At 42.0% G+C, this 19,228-nt stretch overlaps 1 protein-coding gene across 1 annotated transcript in view; it reads left to right on the top strand.

The window, feature by feature from the left end:
• The first annotated feature begins 3,257 nt into the window (after positions 1 to 3,257).
• Positions 3,258 to 19,228, top strand: part of LOC307254985 (armadillo repeat-containing protein 1-like) — a 16,182-nt gene continuing 211 nt past the window's right edge. The window contains exons 1-7 of the mRNA XM_080033576.1: positions 3,258 to 3,398; positions 4,459 to 4,653; positions 5,025 to 5,116; positions 5,615 to 5,801; positions 7,913 to 8,029; positions 13,037 to 13,111; positions 16,577 to 19,228. The exon at positions 16,577 to 19,228 is cut by the window's right edge and continues 211 nt beyond it. Coding sequence (XP_079889702.1) covers positions 4,489 to 4,653; positions 5,025 to 5,116; positions 5,615 to 5,801; positions 7,913 to 8,029; positions 13,037 to 13,111; positions 16,577 to 16,768 — 828 coding nt within the window. The 5' untranslated portion in view covers positions 3,258 to 3,398; positions 4,459 to 4,488 and the 3' untranslated portion in view covers positions 16,769 to 19,228. The remainder of the gene's footprint in view (positions 3,399 to 4,458; positions 4,654 to 5,024; positions 5,117 to 5,614; positions 5,802 to 7,912; positions 8,030 to 13,036; positions 13,112 to 16,576) is intronic.

The raw sequence follows: 19,228 nt of genomic DNA, 5'->3' as shown, positions 1-19,228 counted from the left end.
TATTCCACAGTGAGAGATCCATCATTTGAGAAACATACGTACCTACGAGAACTGAAAAAAACAAAACTACACCAAGTTTTTCCATGTTTACAGAAGTGAAATGCTGAATGTCGATGGTCAGTATGAATATGTTTTGTGAGTTGTGTTCTGTCTGATGTTCACAGTCGGAATCAAACAGTTATCTGCCATGAGGTACCTCTGCACTCAGTAGGTGGAGATTCATATGTCAAATATACTCCTGAAGGTTTTCAGACCATTGAAGTTTAAGAGTGTGTGACTCCCTCTAGTGGACGTTGTGGAGTATTATGTTGTCTTTGCTCCAAAGGTTTTTGTACAGAGTTTTGGTGTTTCCTGTCACTGTGGGCTGCAGAGCACAGTAGTACACAGCAGAGTCAGACAGCTGAAGCTTCTGGATCTTCAGAGGAACTGATGTCTCGTTGATTGTAGCAATAAATCTGTCTTTCTGGAATTCTGGAGCGTTATCTACCGATTTTCCATAAGACTTCAGCATGTACTTTGGAAAATCATTCACGTCTTGTTTGTACCAAAACAAAGTTGGACTTGCTCTAGTTGTTTCAAATGTACAGTTTAGTTTAACTGTCTGTCCTTGAGTAGCAACGACATCTCCTGTTGGCTGCATCACTCTGTCTTCTCCTTTACTCTCTGGGGAAGAAGAGAACATGCAGAGGAAGAGATGTATCAATAAAGATGATTGATTAAAGGAGAACAATCAGTAGGTTTAAAGAGTTACCTAGCCATAGAGTCAGAATCAGGAGGTTTCTCAGCCAGTGTTTCATGTCTGCAGTGAGAGAGGAACAACATTGATACTCTGATGGATCTGGGCCTTCACATCATTGGTCCTTCCTCTTTATCATCTGCTGAGGAACTCTCAACATTTACATCTCATTATGCATGGTGAGATCATCGTCACAAGTCTCAGTGATTGAAAAAATGCGTATTGTGGGAGCTGAAATGTGTGAATGTTGAGTGAGCAGCTGTCAGGTTTTTGTATAGAGACTGTGGGTTTGCTGTCACTGTGGGCCTCACAGCACAGTAGTACAGAGCAGAGTCTGCAAATCCACCTTCATTGCTCTGAGGGTCTTGCACTGAGAAACAGGAGGTGAAGGTTTTTCCTGGATACAAGGATAGGACAGTTAACTTGAGGTCAAAAGGCAATGGGAGTATGGGATGAGGCGGGTACTTCTTATCCAATCTCTGTACCCTCAATGTCTGGGTTCCCTGCATTAAGTCAGCTCATTCCCGTTGGGGGTTGGCCTCAGCCAGGGCTGCACTTGGTCACCAGTCCTGTTTGTGACATTCATGGACAGGATATGGAGGCATAGTTGTGGTTGGAAGGGTTCAAGGTTCGGTGGGCTGGGATGAGGATCAGCACCTCTAATTCTGAGGCCATGGTTCTCAGCAGGAAACCGATGGACTGTCTACACAAGGTCGGGAATGAGTCCATAACCCAAGGGAAGGAGTTCAAGTACCTAGGGGTGTTGTCGGCGAGTGAGGGGACAATGTAACGTGGGATGGCCGGAGAATCAGAGCAGCTAGGGTGGTTTAACACCCCACTTTACCCCAACGTTGTGACGAAAAGAGAGCTGATCCGGAAGGCAAAGCTTTGGATTTAGCGGTTGATCTTGGTTTGTTTTACCACCTATGGTCATGCAGGCCAGGTCATGACCAAAGGACTAGGTTGCAGGTACGAGCGGCCAAAATGCTCCTTTGGTAGAAAGGAGCCAGTTGAAGTGGTTAGGGCATCTGGTCAGGATCCCCTTGGACGCCTCTCTAGGGAGGTGTTCCCGGCAAGTCCAGCTGGAAGGAGGAAGACCCAGCACTAGGTGGAGAGATTATATCTCCACGGGAACGCCTCAGGATCCCCCAGTCAGAGCTGGTTGATGTGGCCAAGGAAAGGGAAGTTCCCAGGTCCCCTGCTGAAGCTGGTCTCTGCATTACATTTCTGAACAAATTTAATGCAATAAATAATAGTTTTAATCTCAGTAATAAACTGGTTTCATGGTGATATCTATATCTATATAAATGTTACCCTTTTCACCTTTAACTACTCCAAACCTTAGACACTCGAAAAACACATTTGCATCTTCTGCATTGCATCATATTCTTTAAGATTATCATGTGTTTGTAGCCCGGCTGTCCTGTGAGAACCACAAATCTTTCAGAAGTCCAGAAAAAAGGATAATATAAAGAGTTTATTTGGAAGAAGACAGAGAAGATTTTATTTTTTACCTTCAAACATCTGGAGATATGTGGTTTTAGAATGCCAGGCATAATTAAAAAAGATATTTAAACAAAAACAAGTTATTATGAAGGATATATTGAAGATGTTAAAGTAGGCCTATTACATGAAGAAAATCTTGTTAGAACTAATATCCAGTATGTGCTGCCATCTGCTGTTCACTGATAGGTACTACAATGATTACTTGTTTTATTTGATTATTATTTGAATTTATTTATTAACATATTTTAAGTGAGCTAAATCCCATTCTACATCAATGTCTAAATGTTTCAATAGTTTTGTCTCTTTATCAGCTTGTTGTGTATTTGATGTATTTGCATTGTGTATTGTGTATGTATTGTTGTTTTCGCTTTGCATTTATTTGACTGGATCTCATTGTAAATCAGGGTCACCTGTCAATTGATCTCTACAGTATGAAGAACGTTTAAAGGAAGTGTGTGTGTGATTCATAATTGTGTGATGGTATCTTTGGGTCTTGAATGGTTCTGTAAGTTTCATGCAATGACAATAAAATAATTTTAATCTTTATCTATTTAGTTCTGTTGACCGGAGTGGGTTTTAATTGTTATTAATATTAATCATTTATATAAATTAACTAAGCACAATATTAAATTGATGAATGTGGACTTATGTAATTGAAAGTACCCTTTACAAGAAAAAGAAAAAAACGTTTGAAAAAATGTGGAATTAAAGAAAAAATTCAAATGTATTTATTTATTGAACTACATTGACTCATAGGCTATTCCTATCCATTGCATCATTTAGACTATTCATTTTATATGTATAGGCTTACTGTATATTGTTTTTTAAATAGTGAATTTGATGGTATATTTCATCTGTAAAATAAGCCATTAAAACCTACTGATGTGAATGTCGATCCTGCGTCAGGGCGTGGTGGAGCCCTTTAACTCAAAGAAGAAAGCCTCTCATTGGTCAGCAGAACGACAGCCAATCACATCGCTTCATGTTGACACGTCACCGCCCCTGGTCGCTGACAGCAGGAAGAATAAATAGCAGAAGAATTCACCGTGTGTATTTACCTTTTAACGTTACTGTCATCGGCTCACCTGTAACGTTGTATAACCGGAGCCGGTTCTCACTTCACGGCTGGTACTTCGGAGGCCGCTGTCCGTCTCAGGTAGGCCGAGAAACAGCGTCTGAAAGCGGGTAGAGAAAGGGACAACACCCGCTCCTCCATGGTCAGCACTATAAACGTGACACACACACAGCAGCAGGTTTATTCATGTATACGGCTTCTTTATTAGTGCAGAACATCACTATGGAGAAATTAATGTTATGTTATCTGGGCCTTTGTAAACGTGTGTTTATGTGTATAGATGGGTGGATGGATAGATAGATAGATAGATAGATAGATAGATAGATAGATAGATAGAATTCTGACATCTAGTGTCAGCATACATAGGCTACATATTAACTAAAACAACCCATACCTTTTTTTACTTTAAAAACTTACTATATATAAAATACGGATATATATATTTTTTTATTATGTTTTTTTTTCAAGTTAAAAAATATATATGTATTTTTTTCAAGTGTTTTTTTTTCTTTTCAAGTAATAAAAAAATGCAAGTAAAAGAGAAAGTGTGTGTGTGTGTGTGTGTGTGTGTGTGTGTGTGTGTGTGTGTGTGTGTGTGTGTGTGTGTGTGTGTGTGTGTGTGTGTGTGTGTGTGTGTGTGTGTGTGTGTGTGTGTGTGTGTGTGTGTGGTCCTCAGGGTGGGCGTTGTAAAATGCATAGGAGTGTAAGTCTGTGTTATACATGTATATCTACATATTTATTTTCAAGTTTCATTTATTTATATATATATATATATATATATATATATATATATATATATATATATATATATATATATATATATATATATATATATATATATATATATATATATATATATGAGCTACAGCACACAGATGAGTTCTAGTCTGTGTGTGTTCCCCAGGGTGTGCCTTGTATGGGTGAGTGAAGAGCAGTGGAGTGCTAGTCCAATATATAAATATAAAAAATATAAATATCTATTGATTTAACTTTGTGTGTGTGTCTGTCTGTCTCTCGCTGTCTGTATGTGTGTGTGTCTGTCTGTCTGTTTGTATGTCTCTCTCTCTCTCTCGCTGTCTGCCTGCCTGCCTGTCCGTCTCTCTCTCTCTCTGTCTCCCTACCTACCTGTCTGTCCCCTCAGTGTATCTTGTATGGGTGAGTGAGGATCACCATGACTGAAGCGGAGCCGGACGCGCTGGCTGTGGTGAACCAGCTCCGTGACTTGGCTTCTGACCCCATGAACCGCCGGGCCATCGTCACGGATACGGGCTGTTTACCGGGACTCATCCTGTTCCTGGACCATCCCAACCCACAGGTCGTCTACTCCGCACTGCTGGTAAGTCCACCTGTGTGTGTGTGTGTGTGTGTGTGTGTGTGTGTGTGTGTGTGTGTGTGCGTGCGGTCTGTGTCTGTCTCTTTGTGGGTGTGTGTGTGTGTGTGTGTGTGTGTGTGTATGTATCTATCTGTGTTTGTATGGTGTGTGTGTTCGATCCCCCATCCCACTGCCACATGTCGAAGCGTCCCTTAGCAAGACACTGAACCCTAAATTTCTCCTGATAGTAACCCTGCTGCTATCGGTGTGTGAATGGTAACGTGGGAATGGGAACAGGTCTCCCTTGAGAAAGAGTCTCCGGTCTCAATGGGATATACCTGTATAAATAAAGGTCTAAACAAATATATTTAAAAAAGTATGTGTTGTATTTCCAGGCGCTGCGCTACCTGGCAGAATGCAAATCCAACAGAGAGAAGCTGAAGGGAGAGCTGGGGATGATGCTCAGTCTGCAGAATGTCATGCAAAAGTAAGTCGGATCAGAAAACACTGTGTACTTCTAGGTCTTAAAAATGCATTTTCGGTGTGTTTCTGAGAAGAAAATGTCTCATGAATCAGACAATGAACAACATATGAACAAATCCTTCAGTAATAACCTTCAGAATAGTGCTAGAAATGATTATGGAAAGTTAAGTTGATGTGAGTACCTTTTTTAAATTGAGATATTCGGTTCAGAGAATTGGAAAAAAAAGTTGAGATAATGTTTGTTAAAGATGGTTGACAGTATTCTGATAGTGTTGCTTCCCTGGTGTCTGTCTGTCTGTCTGTCCCTCCATCCGTCCATCCGTCCGTCCGTCCGTGTGTGTGTCTGTCTGCCTGTCTGTCTCTGTGTTTCTATGTCTGTCTGCCTGCCTGCCTGTCTGTCTGTGTCTGTCTCCCTCCCTCTGTCTGTCTGTCTCTCTCTCTCTCTCTCTCTCTCTCTGTCTCTCCCTCCCTCCCTCCCTCCCTCCCTCCCTCCCTCCCTCAGACCTACCACCCCCGGGGAGACTAAGCTTCTGGCCTCAGAGATCTATGAGCTTCTGAACAGTGAGGCTGATCCAGAGTCAGCCGGTGAGTCCGGCAGCGCGCGACGCAAAGCCGCTCACTTCTTCATGGGCTCCAGCAACAAGAGAGCAAAGACCATCATACTGCACATAGAAGGCCTGGACGATGCGGTGAGAATACAGCAGGGATGTGTATGTCTCTCTCTCTCCATTTCTCTCTCTCTCCCTCTCCTTCTCTCCATTTCTCTCTCTCTCTCTCCCTCTATCTCTCCATATCTCTCTCTCTCTCCCTCCCTCTCTCTCCATATCTCTCTCTCTCCCTCCCTCTCCTTCTGTCCATCTCTCTATCTCCATCTCTCCCTCCCTCTCTCTCTCCCTCTCTCTCTCCATATCTCTCTCTCTCTCTCTCTCTACTTGCTGGTTGTTTTCACTGGGAGGCTCAGTCCATGTGATGTAACTTCTGCTGCAGTGGATTGTGGGTCAGAACCTCCATAAAGCTGCTGGTTTCAACACTAAAAATCACCACCGGATGTAGTAGGACATCTGGGTATTTTTCAGCATGCTGCATCTGACATCATGTCTTAGGCCAAACTAAACCTGTTTCTACCAAACTAAATATCAGGGAAGTATTTGAGTAAGAACTCAGGGTGTGCCAATATGTCTTAAAAAAAATTGCTGATCTTCCGTGGTAGAAGTGTAGCAGAAGTCACTTTTATACACACGTATTTACCTCCTAATATATATATATATGATTTTATTCAGGACACATGAAGATCCATAGTACAATGTATAAAAAATAGACTCAATACATAAATAACAACAAAAAGCACACCAATGCATGCAGATTAAAAATAAATAAAATAAGAGATCAGCATACAACACTTGCAGTATACAAAGATGCCCTCCAATGTCTCCAGAGTGAGGATGAGAACCTGACAGAGCTGAGCCCAGGCTTGGCCAATGCCTGAATAATACTGTTTTCAGATGCTGTCAACCTACACATAAAACGATCATCAAATTCCTAATTAAAGCATTGTGTGTGTGTGTGTCTGTCTGTCTGTCTGTCTGTCTGTCTGTCTGTCTGTCTGTCTGTCTGTCTGTCTGTCGCTCTCTGTCTGTCTGTCTGTCTCTATCTCTCTCTGTCTGTCTCTCTGTCTGTCTGTCTGTCTCTATAAGTGAAGCATTGAAAGTATCGCTGTCCGGTTGTGAAAGTAAACAGTGCATTGAAAGTCTCTGTGTGGTTGAAGAAGTTACACTTTATCTTGAAAGGGCTGGAATAGTGTTTGATTTTCGCTCTTAAAAAGCTGTATCAACCTCCTAATTTAAGTGAATTGTGAATCTGTGTGCAATTGTGCATGCTTCATCTGACATCATGTATTGGGACAAACTAAATCTGCTTCTACCAAACTAGATAGCAGAGAAGGATGGGGACTGGCACACAGGGGAAATGTGCAGATCTTCCATGGTAGAAGTGTAGCAGAAGTCACTTGTAAACACACATGTATTTAGCTCCTAATATAAGTGGACTTTAAATTGAAACTATCTCTGTGTGGTTGTGTCAGAGTTTATATAGCACAATTCAGACACAAGGCAATTCAAAGTGCTTTACTGGGGCATGAAATACAATATATTACCTCCTAATATAAGTGAATACTGCATTTAAAGTCTGTGTGTCCACTTATATTAGGAGGTAAATATGTGGGTGTTTACAAGTTACTTCTGCTAGACTTCTACCACGGAATATCTGCACATTTTCACTGTTTGACTTTAAAGGTGCTGTAAGCGGAATGGGTCTTTTAGCTAACTTCCTGTCAGTTACTGCAGTTAGCAGTCCCCTCCCTCGTCCCTACGTCACCACATTAATGCACTGCGGTCTTCAAGCAGCGAGTTATCTAGCATCATCTCAGATCCATAAGTGTGATAAAACTTGATAAAAACCATCAAAACAGACTTTGGGAAGGATTTTTACCTGCTCCGCCATTGTAGGCACATAAACATTCACCCATCTGTTGCTCTGGCGTGCACCGGCAATGAGACCAAGAGCGAGACGGGTTTCGGTTTGTAGCGTTCTCTCTTGTGATTGGATATTAATTTCGGGATCCCCCGAAAAGTTTATTTGCCGATTACATGCAGAGCAGCTGACTGAGAGATCGGCTTTATAAAACGTGCACATTATGTAAGTGATCACTGTATGAATAAAGAGCGATTTAACACTTATATTAACATAAATAAACCGCTTACTTCACCTTCAAATTGAAACTATCTCTGTGCGGTGGTTGCAGAGTCGGCGCGGTGCCTGTGAAGAAGCTCTGCTGAGGATCAGAGGAGTCATCAGCTTCACCTTCCAGATGAACCTGAAGAGATGCATCGTCAGGATACGCTCTGACCTGAAGGCTGAGGTAAGACAGACAGACAGACAGGCAGACACACAGACACACAGACACACGGACACACACAGCGTGAGGATCCGGTCTGACCTGAAGGCTGAGGTAAGACAGGCAGGCAGGTAGGCAGGCAGACAGACAGACAGACAGACAGACAGACAGACAGACAGGCAGGCAGACAGGCAGGCAGACAGGCAGGCAGGCAGACAGACAGACAGACAGACAGACAGACAGACAGACAGACACACACAGTGCATCACGTAGCAGAGCAGCAGTGACTCACTTTATTCCCAGTTAGGCAATCATTTTATCAGTTCTTGTTCATGTTTTTCATACACGTTGATTCATGTTCAGAAGAAATTTCAAAATAACACATTTCAGAGCTGTAGTCTCAATACTGTGATACAGTGAAACCTTAAAAGGAGCTCCGAGGAACTTTGAGTTTGTGTTAATTCTAGCGCCCCCCTTTGGACAAAAGCGGTAGTGTTTTTACCACGCCAGCTGTTGTTCCTGGGTGAGTGTATACCCATGACAAACAGACAGACAGACAGACAGACAGACAGACAGACAGACAGACAGACAGGCAGGCAGGCAGACAGACAGACACACAGACACACACACACACACACACACACACACACAGACACACACACAGACACACACACACACACACACACACACACACACACACACACACACACACACACACACAGACACACACACACACACATGAAAAATACACGGGTACCAAACAAAAGCTGTTGGACAAAATGTGTGACTAACTGGTAAAGAAAGTTAAACGCTGAAGACCATAACACAGCTGAAAGAACAAGAATTACTTTGACTTTCTGTTTGTCAAGTGGCCAAACAAGTAAAACCCTCTTTGTGCATGAGTATCCACACCTTCTTATGTTTTACTGTATTTTTCAGTTAAAAAAAAAATTCTGTAATATTTCTCCAAGTGCTTTGAGACCCCATAGTGCAATCCATCTGTTTGTGTATCTCTCTCTCTGTCTCTGTCTCTCTCTGTCTCTGTCTCTCTCTCTCTCTCTCTCTCTCTCTCTCTCTCTCTCTCTCTCTCTGTGTCCGTGCCCTGCATCAATCTCCGTGTTCCTATCCCTGGTCCCACACATCACATGTCGAGGACAGGCCACAGGAGGACACGCTGTCCTCAGCAATCTGCTCAACAGTTTTCAAAGTTCAATTTGTCACCAGGCCTGTTCCAGACAATGACGGGGTAGAACAGGTTAATTCTGATAGTACAGACAGTCCACTAACTCAGCGTTCCCTGGATACCAGTCAGCAATGGACAATCAAGCACAGAGAGACACACAAGGCTGATGTGGGATCATTTCGATCTTTCAAGTGAAATTTGGGAGATGGGGACAGTACTCGTGATCCTACAAATAAGTGCATGTGATCTGTGCTGCGATAGGGCCATTGGTGACTCACCATCAACCACAGAGACTACAAATAGACCAGTGTAATCTCGTGAAATAACACTCATTTTTGGGCTTCATAAAAATGCTAAATCTGTGGCTGTTGCTGTGATCAACATTAACCACGTATTTATATTTATGTATTTATTTCTTTATCTCAGAAGCTATAGTGCCAGATTTAGCCTCTGAGCTTCATTATACAAAAATAACATGGACTCTTAAAGTATCTATAAAGTGTGAAGGCTAGTATGCAGGCACCCATTCATATAATACCAACTTGTAATATTGACCAACAGAGTAACCCATTGTTTAGGTGTATATTCCCTTGACCATTTACCCCTTCAACTTCAACACCACAAATCACACAGCAACAGCAGGGACACGACAGGCCATTTAATTGCTGCTGTTAAGCTTGAACTTTCTCAGTCACAAATTATTTCCCTCTCTTGTCTCAAAATGACGCAAAAATGAGATTGGGGCAAAGTTACCAACAGAGTGGGAAAAGAGACCAGTGTAATCAGCCAGGATTACGCTGCTTCTTTAGCCTTACATGGCTGAGTATGACACAGGCTCACCCACTCAGGATGAGCATGGTGAATCCCCACTATGTGTGTGGATCCCCGTCTCTGTCTCCCATGTGGCAACAACATTGCGAGCTCCCATAGCAAATCTCTAAGAGTTTTTTTTTATTTTTTATTATTATTCTTTCGGACAATTCCACACAATACACAATTATCTCTTTCACATCATACATCTTACTTTGTGTTGTCCGAAGGGAGACGGAAGAAGCCAAAGGCTTATCAGGTCCCGCCCCCATTTTCATCAGATTCAGATACACAGATACACATTTACTGTTACAAAAAAAGAAAAAACACTTTTTTTTTTTTTTTGATGATTTTGCTAATTTTTTTGTTAAGCAGCTGCAGTCCAATACACAGTCAATTTTCATTCTCATTATTCATTGACCTTGCACAACTGACATGCTTTCCATTTTCCCAATGAATTTTAATTACTCATCGTTATCCTCTCTTTCCACTGTAGCCATTTTTACAATGTCTCCTTTGATATCAGCGATTCCAGCGATTTCTCCTTTGATAGATGCAATACTGGATACAATTTTTGCTATCCCCTCCCGAACAGCAGTAATAGCCTGTTTTGTTCCATTCATTCGACGCTGTACATCTTCCATCTCTCCCTTCCGCTTGTGCAACAATGAGTTTCTTCAGTTTGCGATACAGAACATACAAAGCAGTTCATCTTAGATTGTCGCTACACTGCACTACTAATACTGCAGGGGAATAACCTTCAGTGTCGAAGGTTCAATGTAATCTGAAATGGTGGAGCACTTGCTGGGCCTCAACAGTGATTCATGTTTGCCATCCTGTTTTGATTTTAATAATGCATTAACAGGCTTAGATTTCCCTCTACACCTATGTTGACGTCATTTCTTTCTTTTGAAGTTGGCATTTTAATATGTCTCACTGTTCTTCAGGGATTATAAAAATGTCACGGCGAGTCTGAGCCACGACTGGCTCCGTGCGTCCCGGTACAACGGGGTGTCACATGTCTTCACGTAGCCGATGAGCTCCAACGCTCTCCGGGATGTTTTTCATGAGCGCTTCTTGATGAACCTCGGTCGCTGTCCGCCTTCAAAGCCATCGCTATCAGTCAAGCGGAAAGCTGCTGCTGACCGTCAGGGGGGAAACAATTATAGATTTAGCCTCAGTGTGAGTGTCTCAGGCTACCTTTAATTCCCATTATTATACATGTTCCCTATGCGGAGCTGTCTTCAGGGTGCCTGCCTCCAAAACAAAAGTTAAACAAGTTCACGCATCTGCCAAATTATGGTGTTCACAATAGTTGCCCTTTTTTTAAAGTTTTTGTGGTTCAGAACTTCCCCCATTACATTTGGTCAACTAATGTGTTCCCCAAGGTATAGTCACGCAGTAAACCGAAAAGCAACCCCCTGAGTTTCACTGCCTCAACATAGTCTCTCGCCCTCTCTCCTATTCCTTCCGCTCCCCTCCCACTAGACCCTCTTTGTTCCTGCTCCGGTGATTCCTCCATCACGTTTCAGCTCGTCCCCCGTCTTTCTGTTCACACTGCATGGCTGCTGTTGCACTGGACGTGACTCAGTTCGCGGTGGATGGATGCCATGTTTACATGAAGAGTTCCCGGCCCGTTCTGGAAGATGGAGCAGCCCCATTATGTGAATCAACTATAGCAAGCCTTAAATACATTTTAGAGGTAGCCTACTCCGGTGTATAAAGATGACAGGAGACCTAAAAAGGGGAGATCACACTGGTGCAACACAACTTGTTGAAGCAAACGAAACAAAACGTCTGTCTAATAGATCGGGTACAGTTTGTTTTGTGTATTCGTATCATAAATGTATCAGATCTCTCCTTTTCCTCATTCGTAGCTTGTGTTGATGTAACATAGGGACCGTGTTTTATTACAGTAGTGTTGCACAACATGGCTCGGGGTATGAAGCTATCCCACGGACCGTGGACATTTTCCAGTACGAACAGTTCTTATTGAGGCTTAGTAGAAACATGGTTTCGGATGTCAGGGGAGTTAAGGAGAGGAACACCTGATGCACAAGAGACCAAATAGTTTACTTTTAGCTTCAGTTTATTACACTTTCTACACTGGTTGAGACTTCCCAGTGTGAAAACATCTTTACAGCCACAGTACCATTTCTCTCTCTCATACAATAAATAAATCAACAAATCACTGAACTGTGACATGGCCGTTACCATGGCGACCCACAGGTGGAATAAAGAAGTGGCCCAGCTCCAGCACTAACACACTGTAAATCACATTTTGGCAAAGTTGATAAAAACATTCTCTGACATTTTGCCCCTGGCAGACGTTGTCCAGACACTCTCCTCCTGTTGTACGGGGAAAGTGTTGTAACAGTTTCATCTATGGTGGTTGCCATGGTGCTGCTGCAGCCGAGGCTTCATAGCGAAAATTAAAGTGAAAATGAATGACTGGCGGCTGCCACTAACATTCATGGAAGTTTTGGTGTGCGCGCAGGGTTATAAGTAAGACTTCTGCAAATTACAAGCTTTCTTTTCTGTTCTTTTCCACGTAGACTCAGAGCATGGGTCTCAGTCACACACGGAAGACTAGTGAAGGTCGCGCAGCTGAGCTAGGAAGTGCTAGGTTCAGGTTTCTGCTTCAAAATAAAAGTCAGAATTGACTTGACGTTTCGCCGTTTTGCCAGTTAAATGATTTTAATGTGAAATTACCGTTTGAATTGACAGTAACTTAATTGTGAGCCATATGTATAGTTTGTGGTGTTTCAGTTGTTCTAACATTACTAGTTGATTCAACAGCTTGTGAAAAAACCACAACGTTTCCTAGGCCATGACGAGCGTTAATCGCGCGATAAAAAAATTGACGCCGTTAAAATGGGTTTGCGTTAACGCCGTTAATAACGCATTAAACTGACAGCACTAGTTTAAATATTTAGTTATCATGTATGAACCATAGATAGTATATAGTATAAGGTATGTCATGTATGAATGCATTAGAACAGCTGATAGATGAATACATCTTGTGTTTTGTTTTCCAGGCGCTGGCGTCTGCGATCGCGGCCACGGAGGTGATGACGGCTCAGCAGGTGGTGAAGGGGCAGAACGGAGAAGAGGTCTGTCACACACACACACACACACACACACACACACACACACACACACACACACACACACAGACACACACACAGACACACACACACACACACACACAGACTGACACAGACACACACACAGACACACACACACACACACACACACACACACACAGACAGACACAGACACAGACACAGACACAGACACACAGACACACAGACACACAGACACACACAGACACAGACACACACAGACACAGACACAGACACACACACACACACACACACACACAGACACACACAGACACACACACACAGACACACAGACACACACACACACACACACACACACACACACACACACACACACACACACACACACACACACACACACACACACACACACACACACACAGAGGCTCAGCAGGTGGTGGAAGGAGAGAACGGAGAAGAGGTCTGTGTCAGTCGGTTGAAATGTTAAAACTTTATTTAAACAGGGACAATGTACAACAATAACATTTACCTTGTTTAAAGGTACCCTATGCACAGGAAAGTGTGATCCCTTGAACACTGTTTGAAGTTAGAAAGCTTCCTGAAAAGTTACCGTTTCAATGTTGTTGTAGCAACTGCAGGCTCTGTGCATGTAAATCCCCCTCCTCTGAAACAGCATACTTCACCTTCAAATAAGGTTATGGAAATGTCATGGAAAAGTTTTGAAGATTCATTGGTAAAAATTAGGGCTGTAAAAATGAACGCGTTAACGCAGGGTGATTCATTATCGGCGTTAATTTTTTTAACGCATTTAACGCATGTGCAGAATGATCTGCCCCGTACATCCCACCGGCTCTGTACTACAGTCACTCTACGTTGTGGCTGACCAAGGATCAGTAGCTGCGCACAGCCAAACATAGCAGCACGCTAGCCTGTGCCGTGTTTTAAAGTTTTAAACTGCCACGTCTGTGTCGGGGGCATAGATAGTATATAAAATCAACTGCCGCGGGTGACAGTTGATGTCGAAGCAACAGGAGGAGAAACATTGTGCGCTCTGTTCAGAGCCCGCGAGGACACAAACGTCTGCAGTCTTCAGAGGTGTGTGTGATCAGACATCAACATAACGTTGGCTTCCTGGCACACATGAACAGTCCCCTAGGACGTGGTTGCGCGTACAAACGCACCCACACACACGCACACACCGCGGACTGTGATCAAGTTGTATTCAAGAATGCACAACCTATAGATTCACCAAATAAATGCCATTCTATAGCCTATCCTATATTTGCCCAAATACATAGTAAAGAGACAGACCAATTGAATTATGATTTGGTAGGTAGGCCTATATATTTTAGTTTGATTAAAATGTATTATCAGTATTAAAACCATAATTTTGATTTTCAATTAATAAACATACTAATTTTAAATGTACATATCCACCTTCTGTCATTTATCTTTCCATTCATACAACAATATACAGAGAAAATTCGAATTTTCCGGGCATATTTCGAATGGTAAAATTAATCGTGATTAATCCGCAGAATCCTGTGATTAATCTGCTAAAAAATTTTAATCGTTTGACAGCCCTAGTAAAAATATGTGGGAACCATGAATGTACAGTATATGTTTGACTCTAACCACTACACCACGAGCAAATATACAAATACACTTTGTCTTGTTTTGTTGTGTTAAGGTGTTGATTGCGCTAGCTGAGGATTGCATATGATTTGTTAACTAACTGCAGGCTCTGTAAATGTATACAAATCCCCCTCCTCTGAAACTAGTCAATTAATAAAATAAAAGTACAAAAATAGACAAACCAAAGTGATATACATACATAAGGCTCAACTCAAAGAATACAAAAAGCATTACATTGCACATTAGAAGCTCTCATCACGATGTCTTACTAAAGTAGTTGTGTTTAGGTTTCAAAATGAATCGGTAAAAATGTGAGGGAACCATGAATGTACAGTATATGTTTAACTCAAACCCTACACCATGAGCGCCCCCTCTAGATACACTCTGACTTGACTTGTTGTGTTTATAAAAAGCATTACGTTGCATATTTCAAGCTCTTATTTGTGTTTAGCACACACAGACTGTGGCAAAAGTTCTGTCTTAGTTTTACTGGATCTCAGTGCCGCTTTTGACACAGTTGACCACAGCATATTACTAGATCGACTAGCAAACTGGGTTGGACTTTCTGGAACTGTACTAAGCTGGTTTGAATCCTACTTAAAGGATAGAGACTACTATGTGTCAATAGGAAATTTCACATCCGAGCGAACAAATATTGAATGCGGAGTCCCCCAAGGTTCCATTCTTGGGCCTCTTCTGTTTAACATCTACATGCTCCCACTAGCTCAGATTATGAATAAGAACAAATTATGCTACCATAATTATGCAGACGACACACAAATTTACATAACCATATCACCAGGAGACTACAGTCCGATACAAGCACTGAGTAAGTGCATTGAACAAATCAATGATTGGATGTGCCAAAATTTCCTTCAATTAAACAACGACAAAACTGAAGTAATTGTCTTTGGTGCCAAAGATGAACAATTAAAAGTCAGCGCACAGCTTACATCCGTTATGTTAGAAACTACACCCCAAGCCAGAAATCTTGGTGTTGTCGTAGACTCCGATTTGAATTTCAGGAAACACATTAAATCAATTAATAAATCAGCCTACTACCACCTAAAAAACATATCAAGAATTAAAGGACTTATGTCTCAGCAAGATTTAGAAAAACTTGTCCATGCATTTATCTTTAGTAGACTTGACTACTGTAATAGTGTATTTGCAGGCCTTCCAAAAAAATCCATCAGGCAGCTTCAGCTAATTCAGAACGCTGCTGCTCGAGTCCTCACTAGGACCAAAAAAGTGGATCACATTACCCCAGTTCTGAGGTCTTTACACTGGCTTCCAGTCACTCAAAGAATTGATTTCAAAATACTGATGTTGGTTTATAAAGCACTAAATGGTTTAGGGCCAAAATACATTACTGATCTGCTGATACGTTATGAACCGTCCAGAGCCCTTAGGTCGTCTGGGACAGGTTTACTTACAGTCCCTAGAGTTAGGACTAAACAAGGAGACAGACAGACAGACAGACAGACAGACAGACAGACAGACAGACAGACAGACAGACAGACAGACAGACAGACAGGTCTACTTACAGTCCCCAGAGTTAGGACTAAACGAGGAGAAGCAGCTTTTAGTTTTTATGCACCAAAAATCTGGAACAAACTCCCAGAGAACTTGAGGTCTGCTGCAACTCTCAGTTCTTTTAAATCGAGTCTGAAGACTTTTTTGTTTCCATTTTAACCTGCAATTTTTATTTTATTTGCTTCTTTTATTCGCTTTTAAATGTTTTATAATGTGTTTTATGTATCCTAATCTTGCCCCTTTAAAGCACTTTGAGTGGCCTTGTGTCTGAATTGTGCTATATAAATAAACTTGCCTTGCCTTGCCTTGCCTTGCCTTTAGGTGTTGATCACGCTGGCGGAGGACGGTTCAGTGGATGTGGACCAGACCAGGGACCTTCCTGACTATCTGCCCGAGGACGAGAGCCCGTCTATGGACCCGGACAAGGCCGTGAAGCGCGTGGGCCCGGAGGCCGACGGAGCCAGCTGGCTAGGGGCCGCCACCAACTTCCTGTCACGGTCATTCTACTGGTGACATCACAGCTGCTCCACCCAACTCTGTTAAAGGTGCAGTCAGTGATTCTTGCTGTAAAAAAAAAAAAAATCAGAGTCAAATCAGTGAATATCTCCTCATGATACCGCTACCTGTGTGTGTGTGTGTGTGTGTGTGTGTGTGTGTGTGTGTGTGTGTGTGTGTGTGTGTGTGTGTGTGTGTGTGTGTGTGTGTGTGTGTGTGTGTGTGTGTGTGTGTGTGTGTGTGTGTGTGTGTGTGTGTGTGTGTGTGTGTGTGTGTGTGTGTGTGTGTGTGTGTGTGTGTGTGTGTGTGTGTGTGTGTGTGTGTGTGTGTGTGTGTGTGCGTGTGTGCGTGTTTCTGTGTGTGCGTGTTTCTGTGTGTGTTAATTCACAGCTTAGGTTCTGTAAACTGGTATGTAAACAAAGGGGCCAACCGTAGCTAGTAACATGCCAATTTCACAGAGCCTAGGCTGTGGACAAACACTTGATTTTCTTTCAGTGCACACACAGTACAGACAGGTAGCGGATCATGAGGAGATATTCACTGATTTTGACATCAAGCGTTCTCCAGAATCACTGGCTCCACCTTTAAGGCTGCGACGATACGAGACGTTCCTTGCAACAGAAACAGGATTTTTGGGTTTTTAGTTTTAGTTTTTTTTTCTGCTGCGACGATCTCTCTCTCTCTCTCTCTCTCTCTCTCTCTCTCGCTCTTTCTCTCTCTCTTTCTCTCTGTGTGTAAACGGGTCCTTCTGTTCCAAACCAAATTGTCTTAACGAACAGGAAGTGGCCTGCAGCTACACGAACAAAGCACCAACGAGTAAGAATCAAGAATAACTTTTTATTATTTATTGGACCAACAGACTTTTTTCTTCTGAAGTTTTGACGTGTTTTTTGAAAGACGAGTCAGCGATGCCTTCACGTCCTACGATGCTGAGCAGTTCTGGATTATTCTTTAAAGGTGCTCCGAGGAACTTTCAGTGTGTGTTAATTCTAGCGGACCCCTTTGGACTAAAGCGGTAGTGTTTTTACCACTGCCAGCTGTTGTTCCTGGGTGAGCGTATATACCCATGACAAATGCATTAAGAAAAACTATAGAAAAATACCATTCTTTGCACTGATGGTCTCGTTTGCTGTTGCATGTAATTTATGATCATCAGAGGAAAAAGTAAGACAGAAATATTAAAAAGTTCCTCGTAGCACCCTTAATAAAAAAATTTAAAAAATGATTTAGACAGGGTTCCTATGCAGAATGGAATTTAAGGTTCAGTATTTTCCTAGTCTGGAAGTATGGGGGGGAAAAAGAGTATGGAAAAAAAAAGTTGTGTTTCAAGTCTATCTCTAAAATATATTTAAAATACAAATTAAATCAAGCTTGCTAATGTTACATACTGTTCAGATGATGTGCAACTAAACAAGCTTACTTGAGGATCTTGTCTGGTTACCATGGATGCAACTGAAACCTTTCCATCATGCATACATTGAAAAAAAAATTAAATTCTTTTGAGCAATTCTTATCAAAAGTTTTGAGCAACCTACTGTAAATTAACGGTAAGTTTTGACTTGTTCTTGAGTTTGGGGAAAGAGTTTGTAATGATGATGCAAGTCCTCCAAAGGGCAAAGGGCTGGCTTCAGAAACCATGTATGTTTATAAAAAGCATTTAACTATTCGTATTGAAATGGTAAATATGGACTGAAAAATCAACAAAGAATCCTGGAAATTTGAGTCTAAAAAAGTATGGAATTTTGAAATGGAGAATGTGTAGCAACCCTGTTTAGATCTACGTAGGTGTTCAAACATTATGCTTCATTACATTCGTACCGTGGCCACATCATCATTGGAACGTTGTGTGGTATTGCTAGTCTTGTGTATGAATGCCTTTTGTACTGAGGGGGACATTTAAAGGTGCAGTATGTAGAATTAATTGGCATTTCTCAGAACAGACTTGGTAAAAATGGAAAATAATATTCACATTAGTGTATAATCTCTTGTTCTCTTGTGATCGTAGAATGATCCTTTATATCTACATAGGAGCGGGGCGCTGAGGCCGCCATGTTGCACCGCCATGTTTCTACAGTAGCACAGAACGGACAAACTTAACGGCCTTACACGTTTTTATAAATAGTGGGCGTCCTGGGGAAATGTACCTGTTGGAAGACCAAGAAGAAGAAGAAGTACTGTAGAATAAATAACTAAATACATCTTCACCTCATCACTTGATATTGTAGGAAAGACTTGAGGCAGTGGTGGATGATGCCATCTTTACTTACTAGCTTCTTGGTCTTGATGGCCACTGTAGCTTCTGTAAATTCTCCTCTTAAGGGAGGGGTAAGCAAGGGAGCGTTGCAATCTAGAACCTTCACAACTTGATGCCACTAAATATTACACACTGCACCTTTTAAATCTCTCCATTCCATATGCCGCAGTATTTCCATGGAGCGACGTTACAAAAAGACATAATCAGTTTTGTGAGCGTTTTGC

The sequence above is a fragment of the Ammodytes marinus genome (genome assembly GCF_949987685.1).
Source record: "Ammodytes marinus genome assembly, chromosome: 9".
NCBI lineage: Eukaryota > Metazoa > Chordata > Actinopteri > Uranoscopiformes > Ammodytidae > Ammodytes > Ammodytes marinus.
Note: the sequence above shows the minus strand (reverse complement) of the source record. Positions and strands in the feature narration are given on the sequence as shown.